We start from the raw sequence: 20,497 nt of genomic DNA on the forward strand, positions 1-20,497 counted from the left end.
AGAATTCATATTCAAATTTTATGAATAAAAAAATATAATTGAATAAAAAATTTCATTAAAAATAATTAGTCAAGACAAAAATAAATCATTAATAAAATTATTAAATACTATGCATCAAATATCATGATAATAAAAAATATATATATTATAAAAGTTTAAATATTTTTTATTCATATTTTATGATAGTCTTATTCAATTTTTTTTGTTTTATTTTGATATATGTCAAAAAAAGTATTTATGTGATAATGCAACTTATAAAGATGGAAAAATAAATATGATTTTGTTTAAATAATAGAGACTAAAATAAATAAGTGACTTACGGTAAAAAAATTATATTTTTTTATAGAGAATAAAACAATAATGTTAAATAAATTGAAAAAAATGAATAAGAAAATATATAAAAACTAAAATGTGACAAAAATAACCATGTATTATAATAACTAGAATATTTTTTTAGTTGAAAAAAAGTCTCATGCACGACAATAAGATTGAAGAAGTTAACCATACTATTTAATTTTGGAGAACATTGAGAGAATTATAGAAAAAGGATTATAATTACAAATAATAAAACCTATATTTGTAGACAGGAAAAAAACCTATATCTATAACATAACAATTCTAACGGGACTTTGGGGCTCCAATTCACTGTTCATAGAGCAGTGATTTTCCGGTAATGCCCTTTCTGAAATTTTCTTTGCATTATAATACTTTTTGTCCTATTATTACACTTTATATTTCCATATTTTAATATCTATGTTTTATATAAAATATTTAATTCAATAGTGGATCAAATGCACCGAATATTCAATATTTTGTAAGTATAATTATTAAAAGCATAAAATAAGGAAGATAGTAAAAAAGTTATATACATTTTTTAATTAAAATTGCAGTTTTCTTTATTAAATATGCATGTGTTGGTATAAGATGATTCTTTGGGGAAAAAAATCTCTATCTTATAGTTTTAAAAATATATTTTAAGTTAAATTAGAAAATTTGTTCATAAAAATAATAAGTAATTTTTATTTACAACCGTTGTAAAGAAATTGAAGACTTATTTGTTTATCCCATTGGAGAATAAAAGTTCGAGTCATTTACCTTTGAAACCTATATTCCATTGGAGAAACAAAGAAATCATTTGTTATGTTGAAATGATTCTAAAATAAGATTGTATCATAATGTTAAGATTTTCTGCATGTATGTAATAATGATTTATTAACAAATTATTAAATTATTTTCATGAAATATCAATTTTATTTCATAAAAATTTAATGAGTTATGTCAAAAGTGAAAAACATAATTGATAATGGTACGGTGACATCTTAAATATGTTTTTCATAAATAATTATTTGTTATCCTATTAAAAGTAAAAAATATATCTAAATATTAATATGTGGCGATAAAAATAATTAAAGATTATTTAATATTAAAAATATTATATATAAAAAAGTATTTCACAAAATATAATATATTTAATTTAATATATGTAATCATGTAGCTTGGATAAAAAGTTGTCATTAAAAAACTATATATATTAATTTATTTATGTTTTAATTTATAAAATGGAAAAAGTATCCGAGCAACACGGGTATGGGCACTAGTTTTATACATCCAAAAACCTTGAATTCAATTTCTATCTACTGTTTCATAAAAAAATAAATCATGAAAAACATGAATTTTAAGATAATTATAATTATACTATAAGTCATGTGAAAAAATAAAACAAAAAGCTAATCTTTAATTCAAGAAAAAAAAAACAACAAAAAAATATAGAAAGTTGAAACAATAACCTAACCTTTTTCGCTTCAATTCCACCGCTAACGCAGCCTCTTATTACCCGCAAAACAAATTTTAATTTTATTCTTTCTTTTCTTCATCCAACAACAGCAGAGTCACCGATTACGTTCTCTAAAATTCACTCCCAAAAAATTCTATTTGATTCCACCGAAACCCTAACCCCCTTTCGACGAACGAACCGCAATCACTTGCTCGCTCCTTTGATCCATTGTTGAAATTCTCGTTATCGCTCTTCGAACTCAAGCTCTCTCGCTAGCGATTTCTACTTCTGCACCAATTTCTGCGTTTTCTCAAGGTAAGCCCTAAACCTAAACCTATCATAGTTCATTTTATTGCTTTTTAATTTTCTCGCTTTTCAAAAGAAAATGTGTTATTGTATGGTTGAGAAGTAAAATAAAATATCAGAACATAAATGAAAAGGAACGCGCGAATTTTGATGGGTGTAACACGGAAGGAACTTTTTCTATCCATATCAGGTGCATAAATTGTTTTTCTAAACCACTAATTATTAATTAATTAAAAAACTAATGACTGACATTAATGATCAAAATCTTGTTAGATAACGTTAAGCACTGCAAGGAGGCTAGATATAAGTTTGAATTTGGGAGTTGCCTTCTCAAATATAGCAAATTGAAAGTTTATTTTGAGCACAACTTGTTTGTCATATTTATACATAAGGCTAGATAGATACCAGCATGTTTGATTGAGCTTCACAGCCATCGGTTATCACTTGTCAGGCTTCTTTATCTTCTACACCTGTGTCTCCACTCCACTTAGATTTCATTACACTTTGCCTTGTTCAATTTTCATTAATTTTTGTGCTCATTTTTCTGTTCAGGCTCCTTTTTAATTTTGATTTTATTTCCACGCTTTTCATATTTTTGTATGCAATAAGTTTAGGGTTTTTGCAAAAAGAAATATGGAACAGTGATTGTACTGTGTAATTTGTTTAGGTTGTAAACTTACTTTTTTTTTTCTCTTTTTAAATTACAGGCTTGTCTGCCCTAAGATATGGATGAAGATCAAGAGATGGAGAGATTTGGAATGGAGAATGATTATGAGGGTGGCCAATGGATTGGCGGCGAGTTTTACTATAAGAATCGTAAAGAAAAACGCACTCAGACCAAGGATGATGTTCTTTATGGAGTTTTTGCAGATTCTGATGACAATGACGACGATGATTATCCGAGTAGAAAACGGAGGAAAGATTTTTCGAAGAAGCCAGACCTCACCAAGCCTGTGAATTTTGTGTCTACAGGCACTTTTATGCCTAATCAGGAAATTGATAACAAGTCCAAAGAGCAGGATGAGAAAGACGGTTATGTTAGTGAGGATAGGCCAGGGTTAGGTTTAGGTTTTGGTATGGGGTCTGGTTTAGGTTTTAATTCTGGTAATGCTGCGAATGGTTCTAATAGAAATGATGATTCTGATGAGAATGATGATAATAGTTTCTTGCCTACAGCGTTTGGGAAGAAGATTAAGGAGGGGGCGATGAGAAGGGAAAGGGAACGGGAGAGGGAGAGGTTGGAGAAGAAGAGGGGGAAGCATCAGAGTGCAGGTCAAGATGTGTCTGGTGATGTTGGAAAATTCGAGAAGCATACGAAAGGGATAGGATTGAAGCTGTTGGAAAAGATGGGTTATAAAGGAGGCGGGCTTGGAAAGAATGAGCAAGGTATTCTGGCTCCTATTGAGGCGAAATTGAGGGCCAAGAATTCTGGCATTGGGTTTAATGAGTCTAAGGAGACTATGCCGCTGCCTGTTTTGCAGCAAGAGAAAAAGAATGTGCCGGAAATCACCCAACCTGTGGTTGGCAGAATGAAGGAGAGGTTATGGTCAAAGCAAGCAAGGTCGAAGAAGAAAAAGGAGGAACAATATATAACTGCAGAGGAGTTGTTGGCCAGCAAGCAAGAACAAGAGTTGGAGGTTGTTCAGAAGGTTTATGATATGAGGGGGCCACAGGTTCGAGTATTAACAAATTTGTCTGATTTAAATGCCGAGGAGAAAGCAAAAGAAAATGATGTCCCGATGCCAGAACTTCAGCATAATGTTGCGTTAATAGTTCGGTTGGCTGAGGCTGACATCCAAGAGATTGATAGAGATTTGAGGAGAGAGAGGGAGACAGCACTTAGCTTGAAAAATGAAAAAGAGAAGTTAGAAACAGAGACAGTGTTTCAAAAGAAGCAGCTGGATAATATGGAGGAAATAATGAGTGTGTTGGACCGTGTTGGAGAAGAAAACACTTTGGGAACATTAACATTGGATTCTCTGGCTCAATACTTTAGGGACTTACTCAAAAGATCTGCTGATAACTACAAGTTGTGTAACTTGTCATGCATTGCTTGCTCATATGCTCTACCTCTATTTATCAGAGTGTTCCAAGGATGGGATCCTCTTCGAAATCCTTCTCATGGGTTGGAGTTGGTGTCACAGTGGAAGGCATTGCTTGAAGGAGAAGATTATTTTGATATATGGGATGTATCATCACCTTATACTCAATTGGTTTCAGAGGTTGTATTGCCAGCTGTCAGAATATCTGGTATTAATACCTGGCAGGCACGGGATCCTGAGCCAATGTTATGGTTTCTGGAATCGTGGGAAAAGTTACTTCCTTCTTCAGTCCTTGCTACCATATTAGACAATATAGTCATGCCAAAATTATCTAGTGCTGTAGATACTTGGGAACCACACCGTGAGACCATTCCTATTCACACTTGGGTGCATCCATGGCTACCTTTGCTGGGGAACAAGTTGGAGGGTATTTACCAGGTGATTCGTTTTAAATTGAGTACTGTTCTTGGTGCCTGGCACCCAAGTGATGGTTCTGCTTATGCTATATTGTCTCCTTGGAAGACTGTATTTGATTCTGCAAGTTGGGAACAACTTATGCTTCGTTTTATTGTACCGAAGCTGCAGCTTGTCTTGCAAGAGTTCCAGGTGAACCCGGCAAGTCAGAATATTGATCAGTTTTATTGGGTTATGAACTGGGCTTCTGCTATTCCTATTCACCTGATGGTTGATATGATGGATAAATTCTTCTTTGCCAAATGGCTTCAGGTTTTGTATCATTGGTTGTGCTCAAATCCTAATTTCGAAGAAGTTACAAAATGGTATTTGGGATGGAAAGAACTCATTCCAAAAGAACTGTTGGCAAATGAAAGTATCAGATACCAGCTTAATCGCGGTCTTGATATGATGAACCAGGCTGTTGAAGGTATGGAGGTGGTCCAACCTGGTTTAAAAGAGAATATAAGCTATCTTAGGGTACTTGAGCAAAGGCAATTTGAGGCTCAACAGAAAGCAGCAGCCTATACTCTACAGCAAGCTGCTGCTAGCTTGGGTGGTGCGGTCAACGCAGATGGTGCTCATGAATTGAGCTTGAAAGAAGTCATTGAGGCTCATGCTCAGCAACATGGTTTGCTATTCAAGATTAAACCTGGTAGAATGCACAATGGTCATCAAATATATGGGTTTGGTAATGTCAGCATAATAATAGATTCCCTAAATCAAAAGGTATATGCCCAAAATGAAGAAATGTGGTCTTTGGAATCTCTTCATGGTTTGCTAGAGTTGCATAATAAATCCCTTAGTAAAAGATGCTGAATTCTGCATTTGCCAAATGTGAAGTATCTCAATTCTCAGGTGCTCTATTTATCTAGTTTCTTGTACGACTTATATTATCTTGATTACTAGTACTATTTTAGGCTTTTGAGAGTTGAGATGTTGTGATTTCTATGCAGCATACATTATATGTGTTGATAATTCAGAAATTCAGAAATTGTGTGGATTTGGGAATTTAGATTTATTTGCACTTTGATAAATTTGTTTTAGTTCACTTGCAGTGCGCCCAACTATTAGTCAAATGGTAGTTGCAGGCTACATTTCTATAATTTTTTACTATGAAATCAATAATTGCAAATAATCTAGCCTTCCACATTCTGCATAAATAAATTACTGTTTTTCTTTTTCTTGCTCTTGTTTCATCATGTAATTATCAAGTAAACTTGCTGTTATTAATCTTTGAAGGTGTTTATAAACCATGGTACTTCAGCTGCTGCATAAATGAGTCATTCTCACAGTCAGATGATGGCCCTGCCAATTATTCCAAGTAGTATTTCTGCCCATCTTGCAAATATCATTTTGATCAAACAGGGGAAATGTTTTATTTATGAAATTCATCGTGAAGATCTTTTGATTGATTCATCTACCAACTTCCTTTTGCTGCTACATTTCCTTTTGGGATATGGATTGTTTCTCGGTACCACTCTGCTCACTTCCATGAATTGGATGTTGAAAAGTTATCATTCCATTATTTGCAAAGCCTAAGTGCAAAATGTTTAGTTTTGTTTCAATATAGTGCATCTGATACAAGGCATGGATTAAAGGCTTAATTTTAGTTGTTCTCTGAGAGATTGAGACTTGATGCCAAATCCCAATATGGGGTGATTGCATGTGACATAAACATGTTGAACAAGTAGATCTGAAATGGTGTTAGACGGTTGGTCATTCCTATTGCCATTATGGTATTTTGGATTAGAACTGTATTTTCTTTGGTGCTTGAATAATGAGATTGGATATGGTATGAACTGTGCTTAGAAATTATAATTAGACATGGGGATGCCAAGTTCTGTGAGGGAACTGTCACTATTAGGTGTCATAAACATAACCGAGTAGCAAATACTTTTCATGTCATCTTCATGTGTGGTAATCTGAGTGAACTATTATAGCATGCTTTTCCTTATATTATAGCAAATAGCATAACACAGTATAACCTCACTTTATATTATTGTATATAATATAATTAAAAATTGACAATTAAAATCTCTATTGTTTATGAAAAATAAAAAAAAATACAACTCCATCTTCATCCAAAGTTTTAAGTTAATCATGAAATACATTAAACTATGAAAGACTTAAATGAAAAACTGTCCTTGTTGAAACTTTGAAAGAGCTAAGCAGTCAAGGCATTACATGTTGATGTTAGGCATTTGAAGTGACAGAGGCCATAGCTGAGAAGCATGGAGTGTGACACACATACATCAGCAACGAACTGCTGGCTGGGAAGTTCCCCATGTTTCTGACCTGTGAAGATAAAAGAAATATAGGAGAAAGGGGGGAAAGTTTGAAAGAGAGTAAGAGACAAGGTTTGAATTTGGGATTACCTGGCAAGAGCTGGTGGAAAACACTGTTCTGCAGTAGACACCAGCGATGCTGCAGCAGATGAACTCAGAACTTGACCAGAATCTGCAAGAGGATGGTGATATCCTTGTAAGAGATGGATAGTGGATAGCTGTAACATTAGCAGTGTCCTGGTGTTGGAGGTGGTGGTGCTTCAGAGGTGGATAGTGACCAATAAGTAATGCATTAGTGCCCAACAGACATAAGAATTCTGAGGATTTATTATATTAGAATTAGAATATAGTACAAATTGAGCATCCTTATTTGCACACAGATAGCTTAAGCTATCCTGCACGTATTGGATTTTGCTTATTGCTATGCTATGGGTTTAGCATAGCACTGATCCTCCTTGTATTGCTGTAATGTGCACTATGTCATGCCAGTATCAACTATATACACGTACTAATATGTCCTTTATTCGGTTTTTCTTGTTCCAAAGGTTAATCATTATTCCTTGACATTTATTTTGCAGGCAGTTGAACTTGGAGGTTTGTTGAAAATAATGCTCAGGAAGATGTCTTTGCAGTTGAACAATCAACCATTCAATTTTATGATTCACACTAGTCCAATTCAAGACAACGGGTCATAGTTAGCATACACTCATTGGTTTATACAGATAATACCTCAATTGGGATTGCGGGTTTTGAGCTGGGAACCGGGAGCTGCATAAATACTTAGTTCCCCGAGGATGCTGCAAAGGTTCTAAGGGAAGTGAATGTTCCATGGTCAGAATAAAGGGTGTAGAAACATGTTGGTAACCTAATCTCAAACTTCTAAGGTAATAATTTTTTTTATTCCCATGTATGAGGGTCAAGCTTTTCTGTTACAAATTTTATACCCTGAGCTTCCTGGTGGAAGGAGTTGTGGCTCTCATGTGTCATTGATATTTGTCCTGAATCCATGAGGTATTTGAAATTCGAAATAATGTATTCATTGTGTATTGGATTCATTGAGCAAACGATTATGCCAAAAGAGGAAAGGCAACTGCATTTTTGATAATTTTGATGTCCTTTTGGGGATATGGTGAGGGACTGAGGGTATCTATTTACCCTGCTTATGCTTCAATAGACCAAGTGTGTGTTTGGACGCTGAGCAAAAAAAAAGTGTGTTTGGACAAACGCAGGTACAGTAACAAAATCGTCATATCTGTTCAGTTACGTGGAAGGTTTTATTTTTATAGCTTCAGGGGAGATAAAGTAGGTATCAACCCAGAAACAAACATGCTGTAAGTGTGTATAAAGTTTAATCATTCGGATCAGGATCCTATCCAGTTGAGTAAATTATCTCAACCATTAAACATATATAAATTTATAGAAAAATAAAACTTTTAAATATACATAAATTTATATCCTTATAATTGAATTGCAGGCATGCAGTTACATTTTGAACCTCAGAGGATCTTGATCTTAATCTTAATCATCCAGAGGATCTTGATCTTAATCATCCAGTCAATTCAATGACATTCTATTTCTATTACATTTCTCTTTATTTTGAATTCTATAATATGTGGCCACATGCATTAGCTCTCAAAGCTCTTATATCCGTTGTCTTGGAATGGCTCTGCTTTGGCAATTCATGCATTATTGTTTTTCCTTATTCCTCGATGATCGTCCCCCAAAGAGCTAATGAGTTGAAAGAAACTTTCAAGTTGAAAACATTGCAAGCTGAAAGTAAATGTGAAGTTAAAAGAATCATAAAATTATCCAATAGTTTTAACTTCTTTTTTTTATTTTTTATTTTTTATCTCAAGGTATTATTATTAACTTTAATTTTGGAGTAGTTTTTAAGATGAAAAAAAGAAAAATGTTATGTCAAACATAGTAAGCTTATTAAATATTTGAATTAACTGATCATGACATAAGTTATGTGGTGACAAATTCTTGTTGAATAGACATTTTAGAGTGGCCCTCCTCATTAGCATCTAATGAAGTGTTTACTAAGACTAACTCATAAGTTAGCTTAAAGCCTATAAATTAGAAATTGAGTTGAAAAGTTAAAAATGATTAAAATATAATTTTAGTCCTTTATGTCTTAAATTATATTTAATTTGATTTTTTAAGTTTTAAAATATTCAATTTAGAGTCTTATGTCTTTAAAGTGAGTCATCATAGTTTCTTGAAATAGTGATCCCTTTTAATTGAGACGCGATTTTGATTTGTATGTGCATGACTAACTAAAATAATACATTTACCATTTCACATCTTTTTAATTTGAACTAAACATAGGAATATATAGTTATACGTAAAAACCATAATTGTGATGACAAAGGAGTTATTAAGCAAAATCAAATATATATCTAAACATATTATGTTTTTATGAACTAATCAATATAGTTATCAAGTATAGTTCCTCCCATCATTACAAATAAATAAATTATCTTTAAACATTAATATGTATCTAAAACTAGGCATCTGCATTTCTTCCCCCTTTTTTGCTAATAGCATGACATAACCGACAAGGTAAGGTGTCAAGGCTCAGTGCTCTAGTTTTTGCATAGTTACCCAACACACCACATCTTCTCCATGCATGGAATTCTCCATAGGCTATTGGATCATCTGCTATGGCCTTCACATACGAAGCCAATTCTTCCATTGACTTGAATTTCACCCCTTCTATTATTGAATGAGGAGGGACAAAATCCATGATATTTGGAGCACCAAAATAGATTGGAATTGCACCAGAGTCTAAGGCATAAAATATCTTTTCTGTAATATAACTCTCAGTCCAAGTGCCCTCAATTACAAGGACAAACTTGTAGTGAGACATCACACAGTGTAAATGATTCCACCATTTGGTAAGTTTTGCAGCATTATCTACACATTCAGGATATAAACGTGGTGCCTTATTTTTTCCTCCAACATTATTTAGGCATTTGCCAAGTGAATGGTGAGGCAATAAACTAAGGATTTTGTGGGCAAGTTTGTTCCTTTGAGTTGTACAAGGGAAAGAAGACCAATAAACAAGTGGGACCTAGAAATGATGAACAAAATTAATGAAAGTTTTACAAACCTTTTCTTTTGAAATATTGATTAGTTCATACATAAAGCACACGCCAACACTGTAAACAGATTAGTAACCCAAATCTTGTTAAATTATTTTTCTTAACTAATCTCTTGAAAATCCTTTAACATCCATCTAACTTTGACGGGAACTGTAATGTTGTACAAAAATAATATTTTATCAGTTACATAACATATATTAGTTTATTTTAATATTTACATATAATAATTATGATGACACCTTTAAACATATAATCCATTAATTATTATCCTAATCATCTATTGTCATACCACAAGTTTCGATGTCTATTTGAGTTAGAACTAATGCTAAACCACAAATTTCACTTCTACGTACACTATGTTTGTAAAAGAAAATGTCTTAGTATATATTACTTTCATTTTTATATATATAATTATATTTATATATATAAGAAATAAATATCTAATTCTTCAACATTAATAAAAATAATTAAAATAGTTTATTTTAATTAATATTATCATAAATTTAAATTTTATTCTAAAAGTACTCATAAAATTAATTAATTAATTTAAGTGGTGGTTAGATATAGTGAAATTACTCATAATTTAAAGAATATTTCTTTTAATTAATGAGTATGAGTTATATTCTTAATAACTCAATAATTTTTTTATAATAAATAAAGGGTATAAAAGAAAATCAACAATTATATGTTTTCTATATTTTAAAACAAAAAACATACTATCATTTATTTCTTTTATATATATATATATATATATAACGTAGGCAGGACTCGTGAATTTTGCAAACTCTTTGAAACGGAAAGAAAGGAGGAGATGAAATGTTTTAATAAATATTTAAAATATTCTTACTTTTGAATACTTTTTTTCTTCCTATAAGGTGTATTTTTGGTGTTTTAGTTGCATATTTAATTTTCTTTGCTTTTACCTTTTTTCATCAAACAACCTATCAAAACATTTCCACTTTGCTTTTTTTTTTCTTTCCTAAACCAAAGGCTCTATAATTTTCTTTACATGAATTCAAATTACAGATTCCCAAATTCTATCTCTCTTTCTGTCCCATCAATCAAATCACACAACTCAATTAAAAAAAAAAACATGTAATCTCTACACTCAAGCTTTGTCTCTCACCATATCACAAACTTTGTTTTGAGGCCAGGCTAATATCTTACACTGTATTGGAAAACGTCCAACGTTAATTTCGCAGGGATAAAGGCCTTTTAACCTTAAAAAAAGGAGGGATCCATTACATAGAAAAGGGAGCGATTGAGTGTAACATTAATAGTGTGTTTTGTAGTATTTCGGGTATCACTTGATGCATGTAAACCGAAAGTTATGAAGACTTAATTCTGTGTATTTTAGGTCTGTGAAGTGAAAAGAGAGTATGTGATCCACGTTACTTAATGATTCCAAATACACACCAAAACGTTTCCAAACTATGAAGAGATGACGTGAACTTTTATTAATTGAGTTAATGCCATTGATAGGATAGAGAAAAAGACAAAGTTCAAGATAAGTGATTTCAATCCCTTTAAAATAAGAGATATATGCAAAGAATAATTTTGCATTCATTTTTATGCAATACTAATCAATGAATTTGGCACTCAAGAAGAAAAAGAACAAGAAGAAAAACATTCAAAGAATAAGAAAGGGAACAAAAAAGCTTAGGGTTATATGGTTTGAGAAAACATTTTCTTCTTCTTCTTTAATTATAAAAATGTCAAATTATCGCCACTTTATTTCCTATTCTTAAACAAATGTATATAAAACAATGAAAATATAAAAAATTGAAAATAAAAAATATTTTTTCAAACCAAACAATTCTTACATTTATGAATAAATTCTTGCAATCAAGTATCTTTTGTGTGTACAATGGTGGCAATGAAAATTGAATACAAGTCCTTATGCACCTATCCTAATCTCCTACCACTAAGGCAACCTAGTGGATTTTGTAATAGAGTATATAAAACATATAGTGAGAATTTAATGCAATTTTTTTTTTAACTTTTAGTTTGGTATTTCAATTTTAACAAGCAATTGGTCATACAAAAATACAAAATTAAAAACTACTTACATTGTTCTTATGGGAAGAAATATGGTAATTTCGACCATTATGGAATAGGGAACTGGCATAGGTTGATTGCAAATCATCTTTAGCATGATAACTAATAAATATTTCTTCACGACCTGATCGCTTTCTTTTAGGTTCAAGGTCCATGTATACACGAAGTGGTTGTCCAATGCTTCTCTAAATTCAAAAGAACAAGAAACAACTAAGTCAATTCTTATAGGAAATGAAATTCATTTTTGATAAACTAAGTTTCTTAAGTCATTGGCAACAAATTTATTTAACACAATTGTGGATGCTCAAAGTTCAACAAAGTTTCAAACAAACAACCCTTGCAAATCAAACATTTCATACTAAACATGAGCAAGCAATTATTACTATGACAATTGTAACATTTCTACATTCAATTTATTAATAACTGTTATTAATCTAAATAAAACAAAAAAATTCAGTGTGAGTAACAAGAAGAGACAGTATGATTGTCCAACAGTAAGCTCATTTAAAATAAACTAGTTCTGATGTATTGCCAAGATGCAAAGAGGAATATTAATTTGTGCCTTCCTAAGAGAAATTTAAAAAAGGACACGTATAAGTGTAAATTCTTACTTGTTTTTCAATCACATGCATTTGCTATGTAAATTCTCATTCTTGGTTAAAAAAAAAAGAAACCTGTAATGTTACAATTAAAATTGCACATATTAAATAATATAAAATCACAACTTTTAACACACTATTTATTATATGTTCAATAAATTATATGCAAATTCTATTTTATTGAATGCATGAGATCGATCTAGACCCGTATATAATTCACTTAATAACATAAAATATATAGCTAAACTTTATCATCCACACAACACATAATAAAAAACAATAAGTGTAAACATCATAACCCAAAAAAATTGTTACTTGTGCCGGAGGTTTAGTCGTTTCAAACAAGAAGGCATCAGGGTTGTCAGCAAGAACCAGTGATTTTGTCCACAAGCAACTCAATCCACATGGGCAAATGTACATGTTATTTAAATTGTCAGGAATCCATGTCCACCCTTTCACCAAGATGCTCACATGTTTCATTTTCAGCACCCCACATTCCAATTGGCCACCAAATTGATCTTGCAAAGAAGTAGAAAAACCATAATTTGAACCATTTCTTTGTTGGTTTATCTCTTTCTTGAATCGGGCACACCCCACTTCGGAGTCCCACTTTTTGAATGCACCAACCACGTCGGTGAAAGCCTTTGATTGGTCTTTGATTGGTTGGGTTGAGAATTGTGATAATAAAGAAAAAGAGGGGAACTCAATGATCCCAGATATGAACAAGATCAAGAGAATGAAACCCAATGTGTTTGCTAAGGTAATGAAATGACGTAGGGGTAGAGTGAAGAATGATGAACAATTGGGAACTCTCATCCTCTCTTCGGAGTGCAAAGTGAAAAATGTGAAATGAATGGTAGACAACACTAATAACATATACAAGAGAATATCTTAAATTATACGATACAATAATGATAGTTCCACGCCATCAATTATTGTTTACACGTACTCCAAATTCTTCTTTTTATAGTATGAAATAAAAAAAATGAAATGAGATTTCTCCTCTTTTTACCCTTAAAGGGAGGAAAGTAACGAGTGATAGGGATAGTGTAAAAATCTGAGAACGTCATTCTTCTACTATGGGTTGGAACCAATTCAAATACAACAACATTTTTGTCTTCATTATAGTGGATATTTTTGGAGGGTTTATAGTTCCTTCACCCAGTGAAATAGTTCATATATGTTCGGTTGAGGCATGCTTGGCCTTGAGAAATTGAAACATGTGTCCACTTTAAAGTGTGACACCTTCCTTGCGTGCATGCTTGAGTTGGACAATTAGTGAGTTGGAGACAACTTAGCATCAACAAAAACCTACAAACACTACTACCAAACAAATATCAACTAGGAAAACCGATACACATTTTCTGTCTTGATTTGCTTTCCGTTTATTTCTGACGTATGATACTTGTAATGGTAATGAATGCTTTAATTTGTTTAGCAATAGTTTTTTTATTTAAATTAATTATCATAACCTTTCAAAGGTTTAATACGTAAAAACGAATATAAAACAAGAATTTTAGGGTTTTTAGAATCAATTTGAAGGTAAAATACCTATTCCAATCAACTCAATGGTGTAACTTAGTTAGTGAGAGATGACTTGAGTTTGATCCCCATAAAATATATTGATGAGATCCTCATAAAATATATTGATGAGGATGAACGGTGAACTTTAAATGTGTTTAAGTCTCAAATTAAAAAAAAAAATATTCCAGTCAAAATTAATTTTAACCTTATCTTAATAATTTAACATTAACAATTTTATATATTAATAAACATATGTTAACTACATTTAATTTTATGCATTTAACCCATTAGGGTCAGCGTGGTAGATGTTGGAGTAGATTTTATAAATAGATATTTTAAATTTTAATTTTATCCCAATTATTTCTTAAAAGCTCATTAATATTATACAAAAGTCCCAAGTGACAATTCCTTGAAAGTCCTGAGTGACAAAATTAAGAAAATAAGAGTAGATCAATCAATCCTAATTAACAAAATGCATGTAAAACAACTAAGAACTCCATGCGAAATATGCTACGAAATGCAACACATTAGTTCCACTCAAATTTATTACCGGCAAATTGAGTTATTAAACTTTAAAATGAACTAGTTTTTTATCAAAATGATCGAAAGGTCCAAATTAAGCTACAAAAGTTAGATGATTTTGGTTTTTGGAGAGATTTAGACTTTGTCAATATAAAAGTATAGGAAAAAGTCATGTTTTAAAACAATCCGTGCAAGGAGTTATGCAGTTGCAAAGTTGACACTTTTTACAAGTTCAAATCACGATTTGGGTACCTAAACCATGTAGTTTCACTCTCAAATGGTGAGTTTAATCTACCAAGATCAAAGCAAATATATAAAACCGGTACCCTTTTGCATTATTGTTTAACCATTTCTTGAAGGTCAACATTAAATGGTTTTGTTATTCAAGAAGAAATTAGAATTGTTGGGGCAAAGGCACACCGGAAGTTTAATGCATAGAGGAAAGGTTTTTAACAGAGTCTTGAGTGTGAGAATATCTGGGTACATACTTACTCTCACAACTCTACTAAAGTTCTTTTATCCAAGCTACATTTACTCGACTTAAAATCAAAGATGCACATTCAAGAGATTCATAAACCATGGGTAGCTCACTGACATTGGAAATTTAACTAAATACTAAAGATTTATCATAACAGTTCAAAAGGGCATGATCGGAGGATAATCGATCTACACCTAGAATTATATCAAAATGAGATAAAGGTGAGCAATTTAGTCATGGGTAAGATGGAACAAAAAATAAAATAAATGAAAGAGTAGTAACAACAAGATCACAAGGTAATGAAAATACAGGTAATATATATATATATATATATATATATATATATATATATATGACCTTTAATAATATTTTTGTGTCTAACACTAATTAAAAAATATTGTTAAATTATAAATAAATATTATTAATTTTTTTTGATATTTTATTAAATATTATATATAATCCATGTTGTTAAAGTCTAAAATGTCATAAAAATAAATTAATAACATTTATTCGTAATTTGACTATATTTTTTAAATGTTATCAAAAAAATTTAATAATATTTTTATTAAATGTTAAAAAAAAATATCGTCAAAGATCACACGTAGGTAATAATGAAAATTCAGATCTCTCACGAAATCATCATATCAAATAAAAAAAAAAATGTGTTGAGCTTGAATCATATAGTTCATCTAACAAATTTTCATTTTTGGTACACTTGAATTAGATCATCAAATTGAGTAGCTTCACAGCCCCTCATAATGAATGCTCGAATTTTCATTGAAAGATATATTCTTAATACTCGATTTTTCATTGAAAGAAATATTTATATTTAGGGTCTAATCATGCCTTAAATAAGAATAAATATGAAGGAGGAGACCTGTTGGCAACCAAAATAATATGTTTTTATTATTAGGGAAAAAAACACTCGACTGTTTTCAATATAGCGTAGGGACCATTTTACAAGATATTTGGACACCATACAATTGATTCACCTTAGCCATTTGCACTTTCTCTCATGGATTCAAGATGCATTACTTCATCTCCCTCTTTACATTTGCGTCTCAAAATCCAGAGAAATGCAAAAGTAAATCCATCATGGGCAAGAAATCTACACAGGAACACAACAACAACAACAACTGAGTTTAAAATGCGCAAGTATGACATGATTTACCATGATTCATTCTCTAATATTGCCTTGTAGAAGTGTATTTGCTCTTCTCTCTCTGCATCTTATATGATGAGTTCCAACTCCTCCCAGCAGAAGCTATAATAGCTGTTTGTGCTATCTCCACTGGCAACAGCAAAAGCCAGTGATTAGAAGGAAGCATTTTGCTAGAAAGGCCCAGAAATTCTCCACTGGATTGAGCAAGAGAACTAGCAAAGTAGCTGAGAAGAAAGAGGGTACTGTTGCTGGTGCAGTTGCTCTTATCATTGGTACTAGTATTGGTACTGGAATTCTTGCACTTCCAGAGAAAGCCTTCCCTGCTGTACTCCCTTTTCTCTGAGCTGAAAAAATGAAAAAAAAAAAGGATAAAAATATTTTTTCCCCTCAAATATCTTGAAATTTGGTTTTAATCCCTATAAAAATTTAATAAATGCGTAGTCCCAACATTTTTTCAAAATTGGTATGGTTTTAGTCCCTCATTGGTGACTAAAATCGTGTGTTTCTGTTAAAATATAGGACTGAACATGTATTAAATTTTTATACAGACTAAAACTGAATTTCGAGAGATTTGGTGGGAACAGAAACATATTTTACTTAAGAAAAAATAGTCGAAAGTGTTTGTCTTTTTCATGCTGACATGTCCAGAACATTTATGTACAATTGCAGGGAATTATACCAAGTTCTATATCAGTGATAGTGTGTTGGATTTTTCTTCTCATTGAAGCATTTTTGCTGGTTGAAATTAATGTGGCTTTGATGAGGAACAAAGGAAAGAAACAGGAAGACAATGAGTTGGATGTCATTTCTATCAGAACCATGGCCCAAGAAACACTTGGGGACTGGGGTGGAACAATAGCTACTATTGCCTATGTTTTCTTGGGATATAGTTCCATGGTTGCATATAGTTCCAAATCTGGGGAGATCCTTTTCCAACTCATCAATCTCCCAGCACCAGTTTCAGGCTCTCTATTCACTGCTCTCTTTACAATGCTTGTCTCAATTTGGGGAACTCGCGCCACTGATCGAGTCAACCAGTATCTAACTGCTTCCATGATTGGTGCATAAAGTTTTGATTTTTAAGCTATTCATGCTTTGTAACTTATTATTGCCACTGTGCAAACTTGAGCATAGTTTTACAAATATTGAATTATTTTGTGTTTTTTCTTATTATGGTTTATCTGGCTGTATTTCAATCTAGAATTTTGTGATGAGTAACATTTTGACTGCATAACAATGAGTAGCTTCTTGTAAGCAGGTTTATTGTTGGCTATTGAGGTGCTAGCTGTTGTATTTGGGGGATGGTCAGGAGTTGGGGGCATTAGTGACTGGACAAAAATTCCACCAACAATACCTGTGATTATTTTTTCCCTAGTGTTTCATGATCTAACACCATGTAAGAATGAGAAAATTCTAATGTTACATATATTTTGAAACTAGTAGTTTTGCTAAAACATTTTGCTTTTAAAACCTTGCAGTTATATGCTCTTATTTGGAAGGTGACATTCGTCGTATAAAAACTTCTGTTTTTCTTGGTGCTCTTGTGCCACTGGTGGCAGTGCTTGTCTGGGATGCAGTTGCACTTGGTCTTGCAGCTGAAGCAGAACAAGTGGTTGATCCGGTTCAGTTGTTATATAGGTAATTCTGCTCCTGCAGAACAATTTGGGGGCATTTGCGTTGATAATTAACCATAAAGTATTTTAAGAAACCTAGTGTAAAAATCATTCAACAAAAGTTTTATCCCACCAGGTGAGGTTGGTTACATAGATTGCAAGATGCAATTAGACTTTTAATATATTATGAATATGAAAGTATTGATGCAAGCTTATCCATTATCATGAATCAAGGAGTACACCATATATTTATTTTTTTACTTAATCTCCACCTATCACAAGAAATAGAGCTTTCCACAATTATGTCTCAAATATTTAGACTGTTAAATTTCAACCTCAAACAACTAAAATTCATAAATGTCAATTTTTTAGGTTGAGATGGAATGGTGTTTCTATTATGGTTGCTGCCTTCTCACTTTTGGCAGTAGGTACATCACTTATTGGCACCCTCCTAGCCTTCTCAGAGTTCTTCAAGGAGCAACTTAAAAATGGAACCTGGCATTCCCTTCCCACTAAAAAGGTAAAAGTAAATTATGTACTTTTAATATCTTTATTAATTGCAATTTGTTACATTTTTTGCCTATAACACAGTCAATAAAGAATCATGCTATGTTTTAATGAAGAAAGTTCTTTGGACAGGAAAATTGGTGGGGCAGGAATAAAATAAATGTCATAGCTGCAACAATGGTAGTTGCTCCCTCTCTCTTTGTCTCAACAACATTTCCGGATGCATTCTCTGCTGCCACAGATATTGCTGTAAGCTGAGAAATAGTTTTTTTTTTTTTTTTTCTTTGTGTGGCAGTGGAAGATTCTGCTAGTTTGGGTAGAGAAAACATTATTTTTTTTACTTTTGATTAGAAAAATGACACCTTATTTTCGTTTTGTTTTCTATTTTCAAAAGTTTGTATAGGAAATAGAGTGTTTTCTATCTTTATATTCTATTTTTACTGTTTTCTATATAAATTTTTTAAAACAAGAAATAAAATGAAAATAAGGTAACATTTTTGTAATTAAAAGTTAAACTAAAATGTTTGTGAATTTTAATGAATATCCGAATTTTGTATTTATTTTCTAATATATATTTTTTTTGTTTTTGTTCCATGTAAAAATAAAAATTTTATTTTTCATCATTGACATTTTTGTAATCCCAAGTAAAATAACCAATTTTGTATTTGTTCTTTGATAAAATTTTGATTTGTTATTAGTCTATTTGAGAAAAATTAATAATAAATAAAGAATTATCAAGAAAACAAACACAAAATTTATTAATTTATCATAATTAAAAAAATATTAAGAACTAAAAATAAAATTATTATTTTATTAAGGATTCAATGCAAAAGAAAAAATTATCATAAAAAATACAAAATTAAATATTTATTAAAAATTGAAAACATATTTTAATCTAAAAATTAATATAGAAAAGAGAAGGAGTCTAACACTACCGCCTGATTCCTACGAATAATAAAAATGAAGATAGAAAACGTTTTCTCAAATTAAATGGTTAATGCTTTAAATCAAGTAGATGTTCCTTTAAATCACATGCAACAAATTCTGGTTTTTATGGTGAAATGGTTGATCCTTTATTTTGAACAAATTTAGGGGGGCTATTGCATGACAGTGCTCTATGGAGTGCTTCCTCCAGCAATGGCATGGGCAATGCACAAGAGGGAACCCGAGCTTTATGGTCGAAAGGAATTATTAAATGCAAATGTTGCACTTGTTGTGGCTGAACTATTTGCTTGTGGCATTGTGGTGGAGCAAATCCTGCAAGATATACCAGCTCTGCACTCATAAATACCTTTTTTCCTGTTTAAACATTTACCAAAATTCTCTGTACAAGGTTTTCCTCCTCATGCCGCTTGCTTCGGAATAGAATCATGTGTGCTGAATTTGAAGGAAAGGGAGATTTGTCATGGTGCATGCCAAAAGTTTGGTGCTGAAGAATTTATGAAGCAATATAGAATTTGCTCATTACATTTGACTTAGCAGCAAAGGCTGCTAAGCTTGAAGCCTTATTCAAATATTTGGTTCGGTCATTGATTCATGTCCGTTTTCTTCGGGATGTACATAAACTGCATTTTAATAACCATTAGTAATAGACATTATTACAAATTTAGGGGGGCTATTGCATGGATTGCTCCATGTTGTTTTGCAAGCCAGTCAGCACATGCATTAGCTTCACGTAAAAAGTGTTTAAAGCAAGCGTTCCAATTAAAAGCCAGCATTTGTTGAATTTGTCTGATCAAAGATTAGCGAGAGGGTGAAAGATATCAATGTTGGTCTGGATAAGCTCCAAAGCCAGTTTTGAATCTGACCACAAATGATATATTTTGTCCTATGATATATATAACACAAGTTGTATGTGAAAAATGCTTCTGCAGTTACATACATTTCATTCTCATATTATAAGATGAATTAGGTGATCGAAGGCAGTCCTTACACAAAAAACAACCACTACCTGCCAACTGAAACTATCTTTCTTGCTCTTAATTTATATTCTCTTTGTGATACCTTCTACCTCGATATACATATAAATAAATAAAACATATAAAAACATTGATCAACAAATTC

At 31.8% G+C, this 20,497-nt stretch overlaps 3 protein-coding genes across 6 annotated transcripts; 2 read left to right on the plus strand and 1 right to left on the minus strand.

Moving 5' to 3' along the window:
• Positions 1–1,767: 1,767 nt before the first annotated feature.
• Positions 1,768–8,126, plus strand: LOC114389660 (septin and tuftelin-interacting protein 1 homolog 1-like). Of its 3 annotated transcripts, none has more exons than XR_003661795.1 (4): positions 1,768–2,089; positions 2,788–5,433; positions 5,818–6,049; positions 7,442–8,126. XR_003661795.1 is itself a non-coding variant. In XM_028350386.1 (3 exons), exon 2 carries the CDS (start codon positions 2,806–2,808, stop codon positions 5,392–5,394), a length of 2,589 nt encoding a protein of 862 aa, XP_028206187.1. In that variant the 5' UTR covers positions 1,768–2,089; positions 2,788–2,805; the 3' UTR covers positions 5,395–5,433; positions 7,442–8,126. The 3 variants fall into 3 exon arrangements, 1 of the variants encoding a protein (XP_028206187.1); XR_003661796.1 differs by having other exon boundaries at positions 5,818–5,899; XM_028350386.1 differs by lacking the exon at positions 5,818–6,049.
• A 1,136-nt stretch (positions 8,127–9,262) lies between these two features.
• LOC114390393 (alpha-(1,4)-fucosyltransferase-like) lies at positions 9,263–13,527 on the minus strand. Its single transcript, XM_028351117.1, has 3 exons — positions 12,943–13,527; positions 12,040–12,213; positions 9,263–9,939 (listed from the first exon to the last, which is right to left on the minus strand). The coding sequence occupies exons 1-3, from the start codon at positions 13,501–13,503 to the stop codon at positions 9,373–9,375; spliced, it is 1,302 nt and encodes a 433-aa protein (XP_028206918.1). The 5' UTR covers positions 13,504–13,527; the 3' UTR covers positions 9,263–9,372.
• A 2,589-nt stretch (positions 13,528–16,116) lies between these two features.
• On the plus strand, positions 16,117–20,159 carry LOC114389088 (tyrosine-specific transport protein-like). Of its 2 annotated transcripts, none has more exons than XM_028349680.1 (8): positions 16,117–16,306; positions 16,410–16,638; positions 16,983–17,373; positions 17,572–17,709; positions 17,792–17,951; positions 18,299–18,446; positions 18,566–18,682; positions 19,526–20,159. In XM_028349680.1, exons 1-8 carry the CDS (start codon positions 16,167–16,169, stop codon positions 19,718–19,720), a joined length of 1,518 nt encoding a protein of 505 aa, XP_028205481.1. In that variant the 5' UTR covers positions 16,117–16,166; the 3' UTR covers positions 19,721–20,159. The 2 variants fall into 2 exon arrangements, with proteins under 2 accessions (XP_028205481.1, XP_028205482.1); XM_028349681.1 differs by having other exon boundaries at positions 16,118–16,306; positions 16,413–16,638.
• Positions 20,160–20,497: the final 338 nt, after the last annotated feature.

This window comes from Glycine soja, chromosome 16, assembly GCF_004193775.1.
Source record: "Glycine soja cultivar W05 chromosome 16, ASM419377v2, whole genome shotgun sequence".
NCBI lineage: Eukaryota > Viridiplantae > Streptophyta > Magnoliopsida > Fabales > Fabaceae > Glycine > Glycine soja.